The sequence below is a fragment of the Mercenaria mercenaria genome, chromosome 19, assembly GCF_021730395.1.
Source record: "Mercenaria mercenaria strain notata chromosome 19, MADL_Memer_1, whole genome shotgun sequence".
NCBI classification, from domain to species: domain Eukaryota; kingdom Metazoa; phylum Mollusca; class Bivalvia; order Venerida; family Veneridae; genus Mercenaria; species Mercenaria mercenaria.
The window spans coordinates 18,253,112-18,278,351 of record NC_069379.1 but is presented as its reverse complement, the minus strand read 5'-3'; the positions used below and the strand labels follow the sequence as shown (position 1 = coordinate 18,278,351).

Here is a 25,240-nt window from a genome sequence, read left to right as displayed (position 1 = left end):
TGCGCATTTTAACATACCTTTTCTTTGTAAAATAAGCAAATATAATTTAAAACTTGTGTTTAAAATGTTCTTGATGATTGACTTTATATATACTAACAGACCAATAATATAAGACCAATATTCAGCATTGTTTCCAATTTCTTTAAAGTGTGGCGGCCATCTTGGAAGCCATTTTGGATCAGCTAAATAATCTCATGAATAAAGTTATTATTGCATTTAAATAATTATTACATATTGCAATACTAATATCAACAAATTTGATTACCATACTTGATTTGTTAATACAATACGCCAAAAAGGCGATTGTGGCGGCCATTTTAGCCGCCATTTTGAATTCCAGCCATCCTAGATGGCATCTTTGATTGACTTAATCAATAAATAAAGATATATACATCTGTCTGAAACATTTAAAGTAACCTACCTACCTGTATACCTACAAGTTACACAAAAATTTAAGAAGACAATATGTTTCTCATCAGATATATACATGTTTAATGTGAATATTTACACATTTTTTTCATTACGTTTCTAAATTTTCACTTAATTTAGGTACGAATTCTCTGCCATAAGGTCCCTTTTCTCCGCTGACATTCCATATGCTCTTTAATTGTAATATGAAGTTTCATCATGTATTTCCTAAGAGCAAAAGCCTTAGGGTATGGTAAAACATTTTTAAATTTCATCAAATTACTGGTTTTTACCAGCTATTAAAATGAAATTATAAATGTCCACCAGGATGTTTACTTTTAACCAGAAATCAGTTGAAGTTTCTTTAATTTGTAAAACTTGTCATTTCTATTTATACAAATAGATTTGATTCCAGTTATTAGTTCTTCATTGTCATTTTCCCACAAATAGCACGGTTTACCTTTTGCCTTTTACCTTACTATAAGTGATTTCCTTAATGCAACATTGGTCTAACTCAAGTTACACCAGTTTTGCTATAACTCAGCTTTAAAAGTCTGACGATTTATAATTGGAAAAAAGATCTAACTCACAACCTTTTAAAAATCATTTTTACTTTTTGTCCATTATGTATAAAACATTATCTGTGTATAATTATCATTTTTATCACACAATATATTAAAAAATATTTGCAAAAACATCAAATTTGTTAAAGTGAGGGAGTTTTTTGAGCTTCATGTAAAATTTTAAAAAACTGATTTAGAGCAGTGTTGCGTTCAGCACTCGATATGTTAGTTCTGACTAAACCTGTATGTGAGTTCTTCCTAAACATAAATGTTTGCTCTTACCTTTTATCTGGCAGAATATCTGACAAATCTTTATACATTGCCGCTGTGACAATAAACTCTTGGTCAGTTTTTCCTAAATACAGAAGAATGAGTGATTTTTTTTTTCAGAAAAAAAGAATAAGGTACATTTTGAAATCTTGCAAATCTTTCGCATAATTCATCAAACGCACGCTATTCTGCACATTTAGTTTTATCCGTTAAGTCGTTTGAAACTGACTAAAAATAATAAATTAAGGCGTCAGAAACCTGTAAAATCATACACCATGATAGAGTTTACATATGTAGCATGTAATGTAAAACGATGTATAATTTTTTTTTGTTAAATGAAAATAGAATATCAAAATAAATATAAGGTGTTCCGTTATTTTCATGTGTAACGCGTAACAAAAAACATATTTAATCTGTGTTTAAAATGTTGTAGGAGTAGCAATTCTTATCCGATTTTGATAATTTTTGCACCAACGTGTTCTGGATTTGGGGCGTAAATACGACGTTATAATTATGACGTCACATACTTTGTTTGCGTCATTTCAAATGTAAACAACGGTAGTGCGTCGTAGCGTAACGCATTCGATACAACTAGAACACGGTATGTAAAAATGTTTATCTTGTGTTATTCTGTTTATTTTTTTTAAAAGAAAATTATATCATGTAAAAGTACATATTACAAACAGATGGAATTTGTAAACGAAAGTATAAAATGCAACTGTGTTATTGGTCAATTTGAGATTTAAAATAATTTCAAATTTTCTGACGTCGTATTTTTTGTCGTATTTGTTCAACGGGTATCCTACCTGAATCAACAGTAATGTGTTTTTATGCTCTGAAGCCTGAAACCAGTTTACCTCTTAATAAATGTACAAAATCATTTCTTCCTATTGGTATATAACATAATACACTTTTAGATAAAACAGCGTATATACTGGTTGGGAACCATTTTCCGGACACATTTTCATATTTCGGCTCCATTTTTCTCTAAAAAATTATTTGACATAAATGAAGCCCACACTGCACAAACTTCAGCTCCTTTCACATCCGATGTTGTAATCAGCATCGCGTTGTGACGTAAAATATGGGTTCCATGGGGCCTCAAATGGGGTCACTAAAATAAGTTATTTTTCCCGTCAGGTAAACCAGTATCCGGACAAATATTTTGACGGTTTTTGTTGTTAATTTGATATCAAAATAAGTAATTAAATTAAAAGTATTTCTACACATTTCTTTATCATTCATCTCTTCAAAACTGCACATGAAACATAACCCGACGTTCAATAGCAGCTACGAAAGCAAACTGAGGTTGACTATAAAAACCTCGAATTTCGTCTTATACGAATTCTTGATAATTCCAATAGATATAGAATAAAATTAGTGCAAAAATCGACAGCACTGCATCTTACGTAACTTTTAGCGTGAAATTAAGAGTAGAACATGTTATCAGCAGACAATCATTATGTAGTTTGATTATTTATTCCCCACTTGATACCTCGGCATGTGTGAACTACTGCGCATGCGCAATGCTATCTTCATGCCCCGTTAAGACAGAAAGTTGTTTTGTAAACGCAGGCGAGTCGTCATCAAAAACCCAAACATTATACAGCCTTATAAAATAGTGGTTTGTTGTAGACATGAAGAACAAACATCTAAATGATCTAGATGAAACAATTAAATGAATAACAACGAAAAAAAAGCGGATATTACATGTGTCCGGAAACTGGTCCTGTCCGGAAAATGATTCCCAACCAGTAGTGTTATGCTAAAAAAATTACATTATTTCTGCCTGACGTTCAAATACGAGTATACAAGGAAGTGTCAGTTTCTTGACGTTCGTTTTTGCTCCAAGTTCTGATCTATATGCTGTACGTAATTTTGGGGTGGATATACTTAATAAAAAAGCATAAATACATTTGTAATTAATTTTCAGATGAAGGATAAACCTCCTTTAGGTCTTTCTCCGGCAGAAAGGTTACAGTGGTATAAAAATAAAAAGAAAGAAAAAAAACAAACAAACAAGCTGTCAGTAAACATAGAAGCTCTTTTCCCAAGTCTGAAAGGAAGACACCAACAAATAAGAAATACATAAAGTATCTAGAGAAACTAAATAAAATTCAGCAAAAGAAAGAACACATCAGACAATTAACAAAAGAAAGAGTACGTAAATTTCGGACAAAACAACCTACTGAAACAGAAAGCAGCATAACTGTCACTAAGTCATTTAAAAACAGAATGCAAAAGAGCAGGGCCGTGAAATGTGTAAAAGATACTATTAGAGATTATACACCTGAGAAAAGATCTGAAATTTTATCTGCTTTAATATCGGCAAACAGTCCTAACTCCTTAAAAACAAGACGGCGCCTTGAATTTAAAAAGGTGATTAAAGGTGAAGGTGAAAAAATTCGTGAAAAGGTAGCAGATGCTGTTCTGTCTGACGTACAAACTTCATTAGGTATTATCAAAGGTTTATCAACGGAATGCAGAACAAAAACTCGGGAAGTCGTCTCGTGTATAGTAGGCAACAATATTGAAACAAATAAACTACAAACTACCCTAAGTAATCATTCCAGTTTAAATAGGCGACTGGTGAACAAAGGTTTGAAACTTAATAAAAAGATAATCAGTGGCGAAGCTGTTAATCTACCACGCACGCGCAAGACAAGAAAAGACAAATTGAGCGAAGGAGGCCGTAATAAAATAGCGGAATACTGGGTCAAAAACAGTCAACCTCTCAATGATAAAAGGAAGGTTATTAGAGAACGCATTGGTCCGAAAACATACATAGAACATCCAAAACATATCTTAACATCAACACAATCAAGTATATATTTAAATTTTGGTAAGGAAAATCCTGATATCAAAATTGGCCAACGGCTTTTTGAATCTCTAAAACCATACTACATTAAATCTGCAAAAAGAAAAGATAGAATTACCTGTTTATGTAAACAGCACGTTGAAGTTTCCAGCTTATTTAAAAAAGCAAAAGAGTGCGGAAAGTCGATTTTGGACAAAACGCCAAATTTAAAAGATGATTATGTTTTATGGGAAAGTTTGTCTGATATTACTGAAGAAAGTCTATGCCCGCCTGTATCAATCAATGGTGAAAAAATGTTTAGAATGTCCTGTTTAAAACGTGATTGTGATTGTGAATGTGATTGTGTAAGTAACATAAAGTTGATGGCACAAGAATTGGATGATAGTACTAGTTTTGTAACCTGGAACAGTGTCACAAATTGACATACGGGCCTTATTTTATCTGTAGTGTAAATGCAGGTATTGCATCATCTTTTTGTAAATTTTTGAGTTATTGAGGTAAATGTCAGATTTCACGCATGAAATACCTCTCATGTTTTTCTGTATTTCATAACTTAAATTTCCATGTAAATTTCATTAAATTCTGTTCAGTAATAAGAAAGTTGATATTTTATAAACTTCAGTAATTTATGTTTTTATCCCCAAAACCACTATAATGGGCCTCAAATTGTCAATTTAAATTCGCGCCAAAGTAGTTAGATTTCCCGGCTATATCGTGAATCCCGTGAAAATGACAATAGTCATAGCTCACGGCTTAGCCGTGAATCCCATGAAATTTAGTATTTGGCGGGACATTATCCTTTAAATAGACTGGACTAGATATGCCTTGCGCACACCACCTTCCGACATTATAGACGAATCTATGTCTGAATTATTTTCTTGCTAGAAATTTATGCTCGATCGAGGTAAGAAATTTATTTGTTAGATTTTTGTATGATTTTTGCATTACGATTTTTTTTGGATAAATTTTTGTTCATTCTACAGAATTCTGTAACATTTACTTTTCGGCATATGATTTTTGCTAGTTTCGGTATGTCAGGATGATTTATTAAATTTTTCAGACTTTTGTAAATTATTTCGAAAGAGGAATCTAAAATGTTTCATTTATATAAGATGTAAAATTTGTACTGAAATTTGTAACATGATATTTATAAAGTACTTTGTTTCAAAAACTTATGTCAAACATTTTGTTAATTATGGAACGCCATTACTGCATTGTATGGTTATGTATAAATCTATATGGCAAGTCTAGTGCCATGTTTGTAATATATTATTGTAATATGAAATTGTGTGACAGTCTATTGCATACACATACAATGTCCGTTTTAGTGTATGGCATTAGATATTATATGGATGCCAACTATCATATAACGTTTGATTTACATTGAATTTTGTTAATTTGTAGTTGTAAATAATGGCTGCAGTTTATCATTTCCATTACTATAATGTTTCATCATATACTTTTCATATTTTTCTCATACTTTAACTTTAGTCTTTTAAGTAAGTAATTTTTGTAATAATGGAAGTAATAAGTGACGTATTTTAATCATGTGACGTCTGAACTTAGTAGCACATATATTTTGTATAAGTAGCACGTATTATTTATGGGAGCCTACGGAGGTATGGTATACCCAAAGGAGCAGTTTTATGCCCTGACTTATTTGTTTTGCTATGGTGCTTACCATATGTTATATATTTTAGCTTCTTCCGCCAGACGATTTTCCTGGTGATGTCATAACCCGGAAGTACAATGCCCGAGGTTCACTTGTCTTCACTCGCCTGGATGTGATATTCCCAGCGCAGAGCTTTCGTCCCATGGTTGTGCCGTAAACCGCAAAGACGATGATTTTTGTTATCCTCTGAAGTCAGCTCAGGGATGCAATCACCTACCACCATAGGGAGCCAACACGGAATCAACGTATTCACGGTTTAAAGGGACTGTATTTTGAATTTAGAAGCTGTTTTGTTTGTGCTACTTAAAGTTCACAATTACATTAAAGACCTGTGTCACGTCAGATTAGAATGGACTATAAGAACTTTTGTATCTAGAGATACTGAACTTTCTTTTTTTTTCTTTCTTCTAATCAGTTTTTTTTTCTTTTCATATCTATTCATTGTTAATAATCATCTTATGTAAATAAATTTGTAAATATTGTAAAGGGTGTTGATTTGTTCTGATGGTTACTGTCGCCGGTACGGCCTTTCCTGTCACAAACAGGTATGAGTACGTATTTACAGGTAAGAAAGACAGAAATGGTAAAGATATAAAAAAGCAACAGTTTGTAAAAGTTACTTCCACAATGAAAGAAATGTGGGATTACATCAAAAACTCGCTTTCAAATTTTCCACTACACAATTTTTTGTGTCATTGGCAGAGACAACAACTACCGTATAGCGGGTTATTTCTGCGGTCAAAATATTCTGCGTTTTGGTCCCAAAAAATGTGAAACAAATTTCTGCGTGTTTAATTTCCGCGTTTTCATTTAAACGGAAGAGAAATTTCTGCGTTTCTGCCAAGGAGGAGGTAATTCCTCGCATGGTCGGACGTTGTGAGAATGATAGCGTATGAAATCAATAAACTAAATTACTGGTAACTTTGCATTTAATGAATACATTGTAGGATATAATAATTGCGAAATGAGAAAATGTAAATCCATCAACAATAAATTATTGCATAACAACTGCAAACTACGGTATAAAATATAACGGTTACACTTATATAAAGGTTACTAAAGTTTACCTAGTTCGGAAGATTGCCACAAGGGATTAATATAAACAACACAAGTGAAATTCACTCAGTTTGTTTCATTCACAAAAGAAAAACGTTTTCTGAGGGATTAACAGTTAGGACTTTGTTTGACCATCACACCTAATTATGATGATTATACCATTATCAGTAATTGTTAGATGGCAACGGTAATTTTCAATAATTAGTCCAGTCCATTGTGAACTTTGGATTACCTTGGGTAACATAGCGTGAAACAACGTTGGTGAAAAAAATGCAGATTTTTTTGCGTTTTAAATTTTTGCTGGATGAATATTCTGCTGGAAATATTTTTGCGATTCTACCGAGAGACCGCAGAAACGCAGAAATATTACCCCCGCAGAAATAACCCGCTATACGGTACATAGTATCGTAGATAATTTACCGGAAGGGCATGTTGTCATGGTACATGATTACTCAAAGGACTTCAAGTGTGAACTTAGGACGAGATTCAATCTGATTATTTTTCACGAAATGAAGTATCTATACATGTAACTGTTTTATACCGTCATGAAACAGAAAATACTGAATCAAGCTCGACGCATGTACCAAACATTGTAAAAGAATATGCTTTTGTAATTTTTGAAAGTAATACTCATGACAGAGATACAATTCACCATGTTCGCAAACTTTTGATCGAATATTACCTGAAAGATCAGTTGAAGTACGATTTAAAATATGTACATGAATTTACCGATGGCTGTAGTCAGCAATATAAATCTAAATATTGTATGCGTGATGTCAGCAGTAGTCAATCATGCCTAACCAGGGCATAATGCACCCGGTGACACCCTATATATTCTATATAAATGATGCAATCCGGTCTGAAGTCAATTTTCAAAATCATTCAGTCGTGAATCTATCCATAAATTTAAATAATTTGGATTCCCAGTTTATAACCGTTTAAACCGTTTTAATATTCAAATCAATACACATTCTTTCTTTATATCATAATATATAACACGCAATTTCACTTTATACGGCATACAAGCTTTTACTGTTATTTTTTTTTAAATCTATAATTGTTAGGTAATAATAGTATTAAATATTGGACTTTCCGTAGTTAAAATATAGTAACAGACCACGGTTCATAACTCATCATTATCGGTAACAAACGTTTGTACGCATTCGCCAATTTGATTTATCCGTAATAAACTCTTGATAAAATGTAAATAAAAGAGATTTGACAAATTAAACTTTCTTTAACATAACTATGAGATCCCATTTTAACAAGATACATGTTGAATTTTGCATTTACCCATTTCTAAATGGGTGTATTTGTCATTTATTTATTTGACACAATTACAAAGTAGATTCAATCAAGTTGAAGCAGAAAACAGCATATGTAGATAACCAATCAAAAATGTTTTGATTAAGATTAACCAGTCAAATCTTGTTTTAATAAAGACATATAATACTTATTTACGTATAAATGATATGTCATATTTCAAAGAGACGGCGAAGAGAAAGGTTCAGATAAACCGCAGGGACATAAAGGTAAAATATTACACTGACATTAATCTTTCTTTCATACGGTTAAACATTCTTTATTATCGGGTCGGGTTTAATGCTTGCTACGGGTAATTGACCTTATTCACTCAGCAATGCGGTAAACTAAATAGGGATATTTTGTAAACGGGTTAAGAGGTTATTTTATCTTTCACATTTGACAGGTGGCACGCGCCAGTATCCATTTATGGTTTAAATATTAAAAAAACAACAGGAGTGAATATAGTTTATGTCAATTTATTTACAAGATATTTACATGACAAACAATACAATACACAAGCTAAACAACAGAGCTTCTGTTTAGTAATCAAAATCTGTATATACAATATGCATGTAAAAATCACTGCAGGTCATTAGTTTTCACCCAGCTGTTGAATTGTTTAGGATAATATCTCCATTTCACGGAGTATTGTCTATTTTGTCCTTTGCCTCTACTTTTGAGAATTTGTTCTATTTTAAATGCGTGGTCTTGACTATAGCCCACTTTCTGTAATTCACTTTCATAAAACGTTCCTTTGATTTATTCTTGTTGCATGTCTTGAAGGCGATAGATAGGTAAATTTCCTCTATGATAACGTTTGTAAATCTGGAAGATCTCGCCTGTGAAGGTTCATCGTACGCACGAGTGAACACAGTCCACAGATGACTGATTCTCACATTATCACCAACTTTAAATTTGAACGGTTTAAGCTTTACGTCTGGTTTTATGTATTTTCTATTTTGTGCGAAGTAGGTGGCCAGTCGCACTTCCTCCTGGTTATTTTCTTTAACATCGACGGGTCTCATTCCAATCGTTCTGTGAAATGTTTGATTATAGCTTTCCGCGATGCCATCAAGAATTGGTAAATATGTGTTATTGTCCTTGTAGGTTAAGTAACGCATTATTCTCGATTTTAAGGTCAATACTGCACGTTCGCTCGTGCTCGCCTTTGTCTCATTCTGTGTTGGCGAGTATAAGACGTTGTATTTTTTCATCAGATCTTGTACCAAGTTGGCTCTGAACTCCTGACCTGAAATTGTACAATTTAAAATTGTAGTTTATTCATGAGAATAGAAGTGTATGTTTGGAAAAAAAACGCTGATTTTACCTATGATTGTAAATACATTGTAAGTACATTTTTAAAGATTTCAAAGAATAAGACATATACCTTTGTCAGTTATCAATCTCTTTGGCATGCGGCCTGAATTTGTGAAGATGTCTTTAAATGCCTGTGTAACGTCAATTCCAGTTTTCTGCTTGAGAGGTCTTAGCCAGACATACTTGCTGAATGTATCAATAACTAACAGTATGTATTTGTATCCTTTGTTCCATTTTTCAAACTTAACCATATGAATTTAATCTGCCATCCATAGGTCGTCTTTTCCGGCACTGATCACATGGTTTCTTTTGAATCGTCTTCTCATGGGTTTATGCAAGCTGTAGGGTTCCTGATTTTGAAGGAATTCCTGATTCTATGCATCCCAATGTTAAATTTTCCTTCCGTTTTTACCACATGATACAGTTTTTGTGGTCCGGAGAAACTCGCTGGATGTGAAGGATCAAAATAGATTTTCATTAAATAGTCCTCCCAAGGAGCCATGTCCGCACTATCCAAAGTCAACAACAGAAATGAAATAAATGTTTATACATTTAGTATTTTATTCAGTATCAGAGTCGTCCTCCTCGCTGTCTTCATCGATTTCCTCGTCCGACAATTCTGTCTCAAACAGTTCCTTCAATTCAGGCTTGTACTTTCGCAGTACACGCTTAATTGCCGATTGAGTGCTTACATTCTTCTGTGTCAATGAATGTATATCTTGTAAAATCTTTTGATGCAGTGTACTGTTTTGAAGTGGCAGAATATACGAATCCAACAAATAGTCGTATTTTGTGAAGAATGTGCGTTCGTTATACGGCTGAATACGATCTTCAGTCATTTCCTGTGCAGACTCCTCGTCTTCTCCGTCCTGTATAAACTGATTATACAATTTGTCGTATTTATCGTCGTTACAGTTTATAGTTTTTTTTCAAGAGGGATAGATAAGCCTGATTTTCTTCAACGTTATCTTCCATTTCGCCATCACTGCTGTATTCTATTTTTCTTTTCTTTGGTTGCGTAGTGTCGTTATTTTCTGCACACCACCCTCGTTTTACATGTCTCTGTACATCGTGCGAAGAGTCGAACAAAAGTCCACAATCGTCGCAAGCATTTGTATTTTCAGCCATAATTTCACAATTATATCCTGCGATGTCCACAGTTTCACTTCCGACTGACAAATGATTTAAATCTGACTGCTGCTCGCTTTTTATACAATTTCGATCTGATTCTGTCATTTGATTGGTCAGTTCTGTAAGGCTTTCTTTGTTCGTAGATTTTCTGTCTATCCACATTAAATCATATTTCAGTCTTGCATGTTCCGGTGTAAATGGCTTAAGATCCACCAATAGACAACCATAGGGTTGTTTAGTTGCTTTCTCAAACTTCTTTAAAAAGTATTCACTTTTCCCAGGGTACATCTGCCTCGCTAATGTGATCATAGATTGTTTGTCCACCGGGTTATTGAACATTAACAGGTAATGACAGTTTCTTCTCTGTGTCGGATCCTTACTAGCGTATAGGTTTTGATTGATGGAAATCACCGACAAAGATCTATGATGAGATCCTCTCTGAACAAATCCGTGATTCTTTTGTCCTTTCCAGCCTCTGACATCATATCGTCTAGAATTAGCAAATTATTTAACTTTGTGTCAAAATATTCGTCTTCATTTATGTCGGATGGAATGCCTTGGTAGAATTCAACCTCGGCGTAAACTGTGCTTTGTATTACCCCAAACATTGGTTGCCATCTCTTGTAAAGCCACACTATTCTTTGAACTGTAGGCTGAATTCTACTATTGTGATGTTGCAGTAGGTCCTTAACAAATGTCGTTTTACCACACGCTGGAAATAAAATAACGATTATTACCGTCTTTGGAATACCAAGATGCGTGCTATTTTTAAAAATCGGATTTTCCATAATGTGTTACTATATTTAGCTCTTATACATTTTTTCATAAATCAGCAGTGTTACTTAGACCTCTCTCCGTAATAATAAATGGTTCAGACGATATAAGTATAAAAATGTGTACACTAATATTGCTGCTTTGCCAATTAAAAATCTGATTTTACTAATTTGCACAGCATCTATAACTGAAAAACTGGAAAACCTTAATTAATAACTGACTTAATCCCATTTGAACCGGTTTCTTGAGACATTTTATATATAAGCTCGTTCTGAGACCAGTAACCGTGCATTTGAAAACTACCAGCCGAAGTGTTGGTGTAACGGGGAAAAAAGCAGACGACAGTTTATCAACGCTGGTATACAAAGCTTAACTGACTCATCTGATTTTCAAGATTAAGTTTATTTACGGTGATTCAATTCACATTGTGTATGCTATGATTTCTATATCTAGTAAATGTGAAAATCGCTGCTGCCAAAATTTCTGAAAATATCATTTCTTGTACAAAGCATCTAAAATTACCTGTTGGGCCTGATATCATCATGGTAAAGTGGTGTTGTAAAACCACCGGTTTTGTTTCTGTGGTCGTCACAGCGTCCCCTTGTGTAAAAATCCTACTGTATTGAACTGATGGCATATCACCCTTCTGTGGTGGTGGTGGAGGTGGTGGTGGTGGTGTCGTCCTAGTCAATCCCGGTGGTGGTGGTGGTGGTGGATACGCATCACTGATCTGAGGATATGCATCATTATTGTTTTGTCCATCATGTTTGTAATGTCTATGTCTCAACATCGCATCCCGTCTTGAAAAGCACTGTTTACACTCGGGACAGTTTACAGAATACATGTTGCTCCTAGGATGATTAACTTCAGAATGATGGCATGTAACTTGCTCCTGCTATTAAATCATTTAGAACAAGACATTTTCACTGTTTTTAGCCAATCAAATCCCTTCAATCAAAATTGAATGCGCATGCCCAAAATAATGATTTATATATGTTTGTATTCATACTATGAAATTCATTTCCAGATTGAGAGCCATCATCGTCGGAAATCAAATGAAGTAAAAGCAGGTGTTTAAGAAACATAAAGAATAATACAAGATAAGGTAATTGTTTACTTATAAGCATAACTTATTACAAGTACACTTTAGTCTCGCCTGGTTATTTGTAGTCTCGCCTGGCTTAATGTAGTCTCGCCTGACGAAGGTTCTTTAATTTAATGATATTTATATATGCATATGGTAAAAACTGTCTACTGTCTATTTCTTGCATAATTTTACATCTACTTTAAATGTTTATATAGTCAGATCACTTATTGACACTTCAATTTTTTTCAGTTGACAATCATGGCTTACCAATGTCACGCGTGTGAGGCCAGTTTTCCGAGACTGAGCCAGCTACTGCATCACAGACGGACTGAGAATCACTGGCCAAAATTTACATGCCCAAGCTGCAAGAAAAGTTTCACCAGAAAGAATAACTTGAAACAACCCATGAAAAAGCACGCAGATGAAAATAATCACCATTGCCCGGATTGTCTTCGTGTATTCACAAGAAAAGATGTTCTTGATGAGCATTTTGTACAACACGAAAGCCAAAGTGGTGGAGGCATTAACTCCCTGGGGCCGAAATGCGACTATAGGCGTTATATTTTCTACCCCGTAGCGTCGATATCCGACTATACGTGCGTTATCAGGACTCCCCAGGACGGCGATTGACGAGTATAGTCGCGGCACCAAGATCATGCTGATTGTGACATGTACTTGTTAATTTTTGATAAACTTGGCAAAAGCAAAATTATTTTGCATACTGGGTATTATTTTTTATAATTAGTGCTAATTAGTTCCGTTGTTGAAATAAGTGTTTGCCATTATGTGGCCATGTAAAGACGAAATCCACTGTGTGTCTTTCATTCTGTATTTCAAAGGTGTAAAATAATGTCATCTGCCAAAAATCTTTCTTAAAATAAAGAAAATATTCATTATCATGCAGCTTCTGACATATCAATTCCGTCCGATGATGATTCAGACGATGAAATTCCATTATCAGTTAAATGAACGGTCGGAAAATGTTAAGTTTTAGAAGGCTGAAATATTCGTACACTTACATCGAATACGATACAAACTGAAAAACATGAACACAACAAAACATATTTTATAAAATACAAAAACAACGTGACTACATAAACATATGATTGTAAATTTAATAATCTTTCAAAGGTAAATGTATATATTAAAACTTAACTGTCTCATCGCGTTTCACAAAACGTTTGTGTACATGTATACGTCAAAATTAAACAAAGGCATGATCGATATTCACACAAAAACGGGTGTCAATTTTAAGTATGCTTTTGTACAAAGTCTTTGTTAATATTGTATTTCTATTTAGTGGGGTTCAATGTCTTTGCATGTGAAAAAGTAAGCGAACCAGAAACGTTCAAATATTTTCAACGCAGTAGGTTTGTTAAAATTGTAAATACTTCGAAGAAAAAATATTTTTCTATTTGGATATAGGTTACTGATGAAATAGGATATAAAAATATATTTTGAAACTTCGAAGGTTTTGTAAGTTTATTTTAATTTATTTTAATCACCAATGATTCCCTGCATGATTTCAATTGACTGCATGTGCGTGAGATCGTGATAAGATCAGAAAATGTTCTTCGACGTTAGGTGGTAATTCTTATCTCGCCGCAGCAGATATATTATGATATCGGCCTCAGGGAGTTAAGAGGGCTCGTGTTGACGGAGTGGATAACAATGTCAATCATAAAAAAAAACAAAAATTAACAGCAAAGGACGATCCGACGGAATACTATCGGATGGATAAGATTAGTGAAAAAAGAATAGAAAAGTTCAGTACGACCGCGTCGTATTACAAAATATCAGTAAATGATATAGAGGTACGGGAACTTCCCAATATCATCAAAACTTTAAAACAAATTTTCCAGTCAATCATTGACAGTATTGCTGGCAAAATACCATCTACCGATAAAGTGAGAATTACAATGGATAATCCGCAATTGGACTTTCCAATCGTTCTTCCATTTATGAGGAGATCTGAACTTACAGTCAACAGAATTTTGTCAGAAATAGAGAGGGTGCTGCAGTCATATGAACAATTTGTGCTTGATGAAACGTTCGGGCTGGAGCTCGTTCATGTACATTTACCTACTGGAAGTGGAACTCGTGGCAAACCGTACGTGGACATATCAAGGTTGTTAAAAAGTAAAGGTAGTGTCATTCAAATTAGAAATACCGATGAACTTTGCTGTGCACGCGCCATAGTGACAGCAATAGCACGTATAGAAAAACACCCGCAGTGGGATAACATACGCAAAGGGCGTCATGCGCAAAAACAACTGGCACTTAACTTACATGACAAGGCTGGAGTACCTTTACAACACTGTGGTATTGAAGAAGTGAAACAATTTCAAGAAGTACTTTCCAGTTATAAGATCCTTGTTCTGTCGAAGGAACACTTTAACGCCATTATCTATGAAGGACAAGAAGACGGCGTACCTATTTACTTGTACTATCACAATGAACACTTTGATGTTATCACGACAGTCTCAGGCTTCCTGAATAGAAGTTACTTTTGCGTTCAATGTAAAAAGGGTTACAGTAACAAAGAGCAACATGCCTGTAACAATCCTTGCGTTTACTGTCATCGTATACACGAGGACGACTCTGCGCACTGGGAATATTGTGATGACTGCAATAGATATTTCGTCAACGAAACGTGTTTCTTAATGCACAAGCAAAACTATGATACTGGAACATCAACTTGCAGTATGTATTACAAATGTAGAGATTGCGGACAAGCAATAAATATGCGGAAGCATAAGAATCCTCACATGTGTAATGAAACATACTGTAAAACATGCAAAGATTTCCTGGAAGAAGATCACAAGTGTTTTATGCAGCCAGTGGAAGAGGATGAACCTATGACCACAAGTAATAAAACAAAGCCAAAGGATACAAAATATATATTTTTTGACTTTGAGTGCACACAAGATCAACAGCTCCAGTGCGAGAAAGGATATCTTTCAGGCGAAGCGGAAAGTGTGTTAACTGTAAAAAAGCAACTTGTGGTTCTTCTGAACATCAGCCGAACTTATGCGTCGTACAAAGGGTATGCACTCAGTGCCTGGACAGCAACTTGTCTTTCGATTCAGAGTGTGATCATTGTGGAAAAAATGAACTGTTTTTCAAAGAAGAGCAGACCACTCAGCAGTTTTGTCAATGGTTATTCTCTGAGGAAAATGTTGGCGCTACCGTAATCTGTCATAACTTTAAGGGGTATGACAGCTATCCAGTTCTACAATACTTAAATGAGAATGCCATCCTTCCTGAGGTAATTACCAATGGGACGAAATTTATGTCCATCAAAGTTCCTGTGTGCAAGATCCGCTTCATAGACTCAATAAACTTCATTCCGATGGCTTTAGCGGACATGCCCAAAGCATTTGGAATCACAGAACTGGCAAAGGGTCATTTCCCACATCTATTCAATCGACAAGAAAATCAAGCCAAAACCCTGACACAGTTACCAGACATAAAGTACTACTCCCCAGATAGTATGAAAATAGAAAACCGACTGGAATTCCTTGCATGATATGACATTCACAAAAACGACAAGTTTGATTTTCAATATGAACTCTTAAAATACTGCCGATCAGACGTGGACATTCTGAGGAAATGCTGTTTGAAGTTTCGTGATTTGTTTCAGGAAATAACACAAACGAATGGAGTTCCTGGCATAGATCCTTTTAAAAATCGCATCGGCGTGTAATCTGGTGTTCAGACGAAACTTTCTGGAACACGAAAGTATTGGTATTATTCCAACACACGGGTACAGGCCTAAAGAGAAACAGTCTGTTTTAGCATACAAATGGTTGGCTTACTTTGCATACCAAATGAATGTACACATACAACATGGTCGAAATGCTGGTGAGAAGCTCATAGGCCCTTACAAAGTTGACGGATACTACGAAACTGAAGAATGAGAGAAAGTTGTTTTAGAAATGCATGGTTGCTTTTGGCACGGTTGCAACCGCTGCTTTACAAATTACACCATCAATCCTGTGAATGATATGACAATGGGTGACCTGTATGCCAGAACATTGGATAAGCAACGCTATATAGAGTCTCTAGGATATACGTACGTGTCCAAGTGGGAATGCGTTTTTAGAAAAGAAATACAAGATACCCCTGGCTTGCAAGAATTTATAAGATCTGTAAATATAGTGTCCCCACTTGAGCCGCGAGATGCGTTTTACGGTGGAAGGACAGAAGGATTCAAATTGTACGAAGAAGCCTCAAATGACCAAGAAATAAACTACTATGACGTGACATCGTTGTATCCATATGTTAACAAAACTGGAAAAATACCTCTAGGACATCCCGAAATTGTCACAGAAAATTTCAAAGACATTACCGAATACGAGGGTCTAATCAAGTGTAAAATTGTACCTCCACGTGGACTCTACCTACCTGTCATACCTGTAAAGTCAAATGGAAAACTGCTTTTTAGCCTATGCAGATCATGTGCAGACCAACACCAGCACTCGCCATGTCAGCATACTGATAATGAAAGAGCCTTTCTGGGTACTTGGGTTACAGATGAGGTCAAACTGGCCCTGTCTCAGGGTTACAAAATACTGGAAATCTATGAAGTTTGGCATTTTAATAAGATATCACAGTATGACCAAGACTCCAAATGTGGCAGTATATTCACTGAATATGTGAATACCTTTCTAAAACTCAAACAGGAAGCTAGTGGTTGGCCTGAATGGTGCAAAACAGAAGATGACAAGCAGTTATACATTCAACGATTTTATGACAAAGAAGGTATACTTTTACACTATGACAGAATATACAAAAATCCAGGCCTTCGATCCTTGGCTAAGCTGATGCTGAACTCCTTCTTGGGCAAGTTTGGCCAACGTACAAACCTAGCACAGACGTCTTATGTAACAGATACAATGGAGTTCTTTGACTTTATGACTAGCGATCAACAAGAAATAAAGAACATACGATTTGTAAATGAAGAAACTGTGCAATTAGACTGGATATACAATGAAGATTTTATTGAGGCTTCTTCCCGAACAAACGTTGTTATAGTTGCATATACAACAGCACAGGCCCGGCTTAAACTTTACAGCTATCTACAGCATCTTGGAAAACGTGCACTTTATTGTGACACTGATTCTATCATATTTTCAACCAGACCAGGGCAGTGGAAACCTCCACTTGGAGATTATCTCGGAGATATGACAGACGAGGTTTCGGGAAACAAAATCACGAATTTTGTTACTGGTGGACCAAAAAACTATGCATATAAAACAAAACATTGTGATAAAAATGGTTATACATCATTCTGCAAAGTAAAAGGAATCACTCTTAACTTTAAAAACTCCCTCAAAATAAATTACGCTATGGTGGTGGACATGATTAGGGGGTCGTCCACTGGTAATACAGTCCAGGTTGCAGATATGAAAATATGCCGGGATATCACTAATACTACACTTGTCACGAGACAAGAAACAAAGGACTATAGAATAGTGTTTGACAAAAGAGTAATCGATAAGGATTACCTCACATATCCTTATGGATACTAACTATTTTATAAAATAACATCATATTTTGTAGATAGCTGTTTTATAAAATGGGCTTTATATGCCACACTAAGTGTTATATGTACATGTATTAAAAATGTTTGTCTCGTAAATAAACTATAAAACAAAATTATGTCTTACTTTTTTTCGTGTGTGAATTCATCATAGCTGTGATTTTATACACTAATGCAATGAGAAATTAACTGAAGTCTGTCGAACTATTATGGGACGTGTACATCTGTGTTAGATATGAACATTAATTATTACAATATCTTTGGGTATAGAGGATAAAATCTTAAGCCGTATATAACAGAGTCTGATTTAAAACACCCACTCAAAAATGGCGCCAATAGAGTCACCGGTACAGTTACGACTGAATGATTTTGAAAATTGACTTCAGACCGGATTGCATCATTTATATAGAATATATAGGGGGTCACCGGGTGCATTATGCCCTGGTTAGGCATGATTGACTACTGTCAGCTTCTCAGAGTCAGATTTCAACTGTCCAACACAAAGAAACTACTTTGAAACGTCCCATGGTAAAGGTGAGCAGGATGCCGCGGGTAGCCATGTTAAAAACAAAGCACATATGTCTGTAATTCGTAGAGAATGCGAAATTCATAACGCAAAAGATTTGTATTTAGATAAATACTTCCGTAATCCATCAACTTCTTCATACAAGCCTAGGAATGGGGATACAAAACTAAAAGGGCGTTTGTTTTTCTATGTTGAGGACAGCGAAATAGACAGACAAAGGTATACGTTAAAGGTTAAAGCTGTAAAAGAAAACAGAAAATTACACTGCATACTCAATGTCCGGTAATCCAGGTATCCTATATGTAAGGAAAATACCCTGCTACTGTCCTTCGTGTACTGACCAAGATTATGAGAACTGTGTATACAAGGGTATAATTGACCCCTGGGAGAAACGACACTTGAATTAAGTTTTCAAGTCTACTAATATCTGTGTATAGTTTTCATTATTAAAGATCTGTGACTATGTTTCCTAGATTCGTGAACCAAGCGAGCTTATCAAATAAGACTTAAATCTAGTTATATACAGACACTCTGAAATACAAAATCTATAATTTGAAACTTTTTAATCAAACAATGCCCAATATAAGGCGCGTTTGTTGTCCAGAATATTTGATTAAGCTATTATTCGTAGTTAGATCATACAGTGTAAATGTAGTCTCTTTTCTTTTTCAATACCATGTCATTTCATTCGTAAGGTCTTTAACAATTGTAAGCGTAAGAAATTACAGTTTTAAAGGCCTATTATATTTAAACACTTGATCGAAATTTATATAGCACTGGTCACTTTTACACCTATTATAAATGCTTGATGGTTTATGACGTTCTAAAGCTCTGTTTTTAGAACACAAAAATAGTTGTAAGAACTAAGTTTTTTAAAAACATAAATATACACAAGCATACTCCTGTTGTATTATGGTGTGTGGCGTGGAAGCCGCTAACCCTCCGGGTTTTCTTTCTGCTGATAAGTGATGAGTAAATTACGAGTTTTGGAGTCGGAAATGCAGACCTGTTTTATTTTGGTATATTGTGGTGTGTGGCATGGAAGCCGCTAACCCGTTTGTTGTTTCTTTTTCCTGTTGTTTTGTTAAACATATTTTTGTTAAACCTAAACTTTGTGGTGGGTGGCATGTGAGCCTCTAACCCAGTTCTACTTCATGTAGAAATTTCTTTTGTTGTGAAAAAAGCTTGTTTTGTATATCATTTTCACTATGATATGCAACATAATTATGCTAATGTCAGTACTTAGGGAATATAAACATGTTTTGATATTTGGTTATAGAGTTGCACATTTTATAAACAAAACAATTTTGTAATATGAATGTATTTTGTATGTATCCGATGATGCATTATACTGTACCATTTTCGTTAACGGTAAATATGACCTGTATACAGACAAATTTGAACATGTAAAAGTAAAAATCAACTTGTATTTCCATCTTTTTTCTTTGTTTTGCGTATGGTGGTACATTCATTTTTACGAGTAAGCTGTTAGATAAATTATTCATCCCGAACACATGAGACCATTTATAAATAAAGGAAGAGAAAAACGGAGATTTCGGCAACCGATAACTGGGGAGGAAGCTTAGACAATATTAATCATTTTCTCCTAGGCAAGTTTATTTGGAATTTTCGATTGGCGTAAAATAAATTAAATGCATCAGTCTGCATTTTATTTTGCATCAGTAGTTACCTCCCTCTAATTCCCGCGATCTGTCAGATCTGCACGTGTCGGTGTTTACGCATGCGCGGGCCTAAAATTAGATGCACTTGGTTCCCGTTCCTGTTCAACATAGCTGTGTAGTGCGTATTCGATAAAGGAATCCAGAGTACATGTACACAGCGGAGGGAGTTATTTATAGCTTAATTTCGAGGTCAGTGATGTTATTGTACTTAAAAAAAACAAAACAAATAAGGTAAAGTAAATTATGCCGAAGTCTCGTCAATAAATCGAATTGGCATAAGTCAAACCTGCTATACTGATAATATTTTACTGTTTTTTCTTTTTTTGTGGATTTGGAATACAATGTAATGGACGTACAAATGATGCATTGAAAGGCAAAATCACTTAAATAGTATTTTCGAACCAGCTTTCTTTCTTTTTGGGAGACGGGCGGATTATGGATATTTTATATGATCTTGTGACGTCCAAAATCATATTTTAACGTCAACACGTTGTTTAAATGACGTTACATAAATGTGCAGAATAGCGTGCGTTTGATGAATTACGATCTAGAAATACGTCCATTAGACAAGAATGCCACAAAGATATCATATTAAGACACAGCAGTATGTGCCATGTGAGTAATTGAAGTTAGAAAATATAACATTTAGAACCGTAGATGTGACGTTGACCTTTACCCTAGCTGTTTAAGTCTTGAACGGAATAACCCACCTTGTTCAGTTGTTGTTGAGAATTTATAAGCTAAATATCGAAATAGCCGCTGATGTTTAAATAAGTTACTCATTAATAGACTCAGTCAAACCAAGTATGCTACTCTTTTGCTTGGCTGTATTCTACACACTTTGGCCATGACCTTTCAGGTATCTAAGTTTTACAAACACTGTGTTATTATGCTGAATGTTTGTTACATATTATATAAATGTCTATCCATTCATTCAAATGTTACAAACCGGACAAACAAGAACAACGGCGTAAAACCTTTGATTTATAAATAGAACTTTGACATGCTTCTTTTCTCTAATGCGTTGAAGTTTTATATTAGACAAATATTTAGAATGTTACCTTGCAATGAGTCTAGATTAAATTGGACTTTACTCTTTGTATCTACGAGCCAACTGCCGTCTACAGTGTCATGTTTGGCATCGGAACCAGGAAAAACAAACTCATCTGATGAAATCTGCTTTACTTGAACAGCTGGCAAAGATAATAAATATCGTAAAATTATAAATTAGTAAACCAGACATGATAATAAGTGATTAAATTTATTCTTAGATTAATACAAAAGTAAGGTCACGACTTTGAAGCATGTAAGGCAATCATAACCTTGACCCCAGACTTCTTAGAAATTGCTTAAAATGTAATACAATTAAGTTCTTTAATTCACATAAGTTGGGTCAATATACATGGCTTTGTTATGTTAAAATCCGACAGATTAAGTACGAAAAGGGACATAATTCTGGCATTATCTACGAGGAAGTTGTAGTTATTGTGATTCGCACTCCCGTCATTACGATCTATCGTTGAATCGAGCTACATTGAATTCCCTTTAAGGTATTTAAAGTTGTTCTCCTTGACAACAAAAAGCAAAATATTTTAGGGGTTTACTCAAAGTTCAAAATGGAATATGATTCAAAAACTATTTCAGGTAGATTTATAGCTTGTGTGTTTAACATTTCTTCTCACTGCACTCTATCACTGTCTTGGTTGTTTTGGATTCCCATAAGTGGTGCCACCAACTCAACAACCCTTTCAAAGATAAACTGACACATTTCGAAAATAAAAGTAGTAAAACAGGAATCTTACCTATGTTCTTTTTCACGACTGGAGGAAGGGCTGTGCCCGATGATGCGACATATTTTCCAAGCGCTTCACCAAGTGTATCAATGCTTGATAAGACACTTTCAGCCACACTGCTACTCTGTAGTTACAACAGTAGATAAATGTTTTTCAATAAGCACTGAAAGATAATGACTGTAATTAATTAAAATGTCAATGAAATGATTTATGGCTCAATCTATCATGACACTTCCGTGATCGGTAGTTCATTCTATTTAATAATACAGTTTAGTATATTTCAGTTATAGTACTAGTACTCAAAGCTTGATATCTGCTCAGTTATGAAGAAAATTTTGTGACACTATTGACATTGCTATGAATAATGTAAAGTACAACTGACATGACTATTACCCAATATTTTAGGGACTCTACATGTGTAATGTAGATAATGTTACATTACCGTTTGCGATATGGCATTCCAACTCTCTATATTCGTAGGATCTAATAAGTTGCTTATATACTCAGTAAAGTCCTGAAACAGTAAACAAACAACTGAGATGTCTTTAATGTTCAATGTCTGTGACAAAATTAACTACATAATCTACAAGGTGACACAAATATACAATATGCAGACATTTAAATCCAAACAAGAGAATTTGATTAGAATATAATTCAATTTTTTGATGTGTAGCTTTTATGAACAAAATCACTATCGAATAACTTACATTAGTTATGTCAGCATTCAATGAATCTGGCGAAGAAGACAATAACTCTGCAATCCTCACACTAGATGTCACCAAGCTTGTTATTTCCAAGTCTGTCAGTTTATCGCCTTCCTCTATGCTTTCGTCTTGTGACGTTACACCTTTCAGATCTTGTAAAACGTTTCTTACGTCTAGCTGTGTTGCATTTTCATTCAGTAAATTCGACTAAATAAACAGGAATTAATACAAAATTACCGTCGTGCCTTGCCTATGGACAATATTCACAAAATAAATTGCCAGTCAAAACGAGGTCATTCTTAACTTAAAGGACAACATAGTAAATTGTATCTATATTCTACCATCAAACAATCAAATATATCTTATAATTTATAAAGAGATAAAAACCTTGAAAATGTCTGGAATTCTTTCATTGTTAAAAGATTTCAGCTATGTGTTTAATACGATTTTCATTTGTAAACGGATGCGAAAATAGAAAAAAGGAAACGAAAGCCTTAATCATGATAAAAGGGAAGTAATAAAAAAGGCAAATGAATGGTACAAATGAAACAGTTTTTGAACAGTTACTACGCATCAGTGTAAGTATGCATGTTGGATTTTTTTTTAAATATTTATCAATATAAATTAAGTTACTTTAAAGTTTTATTTTAACTTAATGCGAAAATTGAAGAAACACAAGTATTACAAATGCACTTTTTTATTTAAAATGGAAGCAATTTAATGTACCATCAAAAACGTTTGCATGAGTCCCCGTGACAATGCCTTTTTAGTTAGGGGACTGAGTCTTACATATGACACTTTGTCTTATCATGGTTAATGCATATCAAAAGTTATAGAAATATCCAAGGATGCATTACATACCGAACAAAAAAACAAAAACAAATGTATTTACAATGTTGCATGGATCTTTGAGCTACGAGTCTTGGATTTGCATGAGATACAAGTTTTTACACACTATTTATGCCTAGTTATATCAATATCCATCCATGCATAGCCTAATTATTGAACGGACATGACAAAGACCTGACATATTGACCTCTAAGTTTAACATTGAAATTAAAGATAGATGTCTGGACTTTGCTCTCGGCAAGTCCTCCAATTATAAGGAATATTTTTGCCGAGTTATATTAAAACCCCGTTACTAGATACGAAACAGACCCTGTAAATCTTTGGCCTAGAAGTGTGACATTGAACTTTTCTCTAGGGATGCCCGTCTTGTATGCGATACACCGTATTGTTATAGTGGCATTTTGTTTCAAGTTGTTTGAACATACTTTAAATCAAAACGAAGCAAAGTTACTAACCGGACAAGAACATGACCTGAAATATTAACCTCTTAATGAGACATTGACGTTAACTTTGAGATAGTGATTTTGGTCATATGCCGCGACACGTGGTCTCATAATGGGGAACATAAGTGCCAAAAACAGGATTCGTTTCAGATTTTTAAGGGTATTTTACATACCGAAAAGAATATTGGAGGAGGTAGAGTGTTTTCGAATTCAAATTTGGTTGGTCTCACTCATATACAATGTAGTACAGCACTGATAGATGCTTTGAAAAATGCTGTTACCAACATCAGTGCACAAACGCATACAAGTAAACGAGTAAAACTGCGTAATATGACTTTAAACTACATAGCTATAAATTTACCTGGCTGACAGCATTTTTAACTGTTTCACGTATACATTCATATTTAGGAAACGCCCATGTTCCGTCCGTATCACAGTGCCTCATTTTACTTCCTTCAACGGAAAATAGTATATAAAAGCAAGCTGGATCTGAACAAGCAAACTTTCTTGAATATTAATGCATTAAATTGAATATATTACATGAGTTTCTTTCATATTGACTTTTTAAAGGAGTTCAATAAAATATAATAAAATGAGACGATATGTCGATCAATTTAACATATTTATTCAAAGAATGTATTTAAGCCAATGTAGAGTGACACGAATGTAATATTCTCTTATCACATGTTATCTTTTTTGCTAAAACTTTGAAATTCCTTCTTTCTTTACCATTTATAGAAAGTCATTTTGAGTAATGTTTTTTTATACATAAAACGACATTCTAGCATAAAATTGCTGTTCTTGTCATTTTTCGGGGGTGTTTTAACAGGATAGAAAACGTGTGTTTACAGAGATTCTCGCGCTTACGTGCTATTAAAACTGATTTTTATACATGCGCGTTCCGTGGCAAAGCGTAAACGTCATTCTGACTGATAATTCAAAAGGGAATGATGTCAACGTAAAAAACAGCGTATTCGTGGAAATTTAATGACGATGAGTGACAAAGCATTCATTTATCAGTTTTTACATGTTTTATGCTAGAATAGCGTTAGCGCATGTTCATTTCGTGTTATAACAACTTCAGAATCCTTCGGGATACGTTGTTACCCTCGCCCTACCTGGCTCGGGCACCAACCAGTCCCTCAGGATTCTGCAGATGTTATAACACGAAAAAAACTTGCATTACTCTTACATCAACGTAAAAATGGTTTTACACTGGAGTAATACCATACACCAAAAATTACGTTATTTCATTCACACGACGTAAAATGCATGATAAATGTTTGTAGAAAATAAA

The 25,240-nt window shown here is 34.5% G+C and overlaps 2 protein-coding genes across 2 annotated transcripts in view; one reads left to right on the top strand and one right to left on the bottom strand.

The window, feature by feature from the left end:
- Positions 1–25,240, bottom strand: part of LOC123552991 (fibrillin-2-like) — a 63,009-nt gene that overhangs the window by 26,586 nt on the left and 11,183 nt on the right. Inside the window, exons 10-15 of the mRNA XM_053531202.1 lie at positions 24,305–24,396; positions 22,655–22,858; positions 22,390–22,461; positions 21,957–22,071; positions 21,216–21,347; positions 1,254–1,326 (exon numbers count right to left, since the gene is read on the bottom strand). Coding sequence (XP_053387177.1) covers positions 1,254–1,326; positions 21,216–21,347; positions 21,957–22,071; positions 22,390–22,461; positions 22,655–22,858; positions 24,305–24,396 — 688 coding nt within the window. The remainder of the gene's footprint in view (positions 1–1,253; positions 1,327–21,215; positions 21,348–21,956; positions 22,072–22,389; positions 22,462–22,654; positions 22,859–24,304; positions 24,397–25,240) is intronic.
- Positions 8,276–20,734, top strand: LOC123543228 (uncharacterized). Its single transcript, XM_053531867.1, has 3 exons — positions 8,276–8,319; positions 12,342–12,419; positions 12,651–20,734. Exon 3 carries the CDS (start codon positions 16,340–16,342, stop codon positions 17,933–17,935), a length of 1,596 nt encoding a protein of 531 aa, XP_053387842.1. The 5' UTR covers positions 8,276–8,319; positions 12,342–12,419; positions 12,651–16,339; the 3' UTR covers positions 17,936–20,734.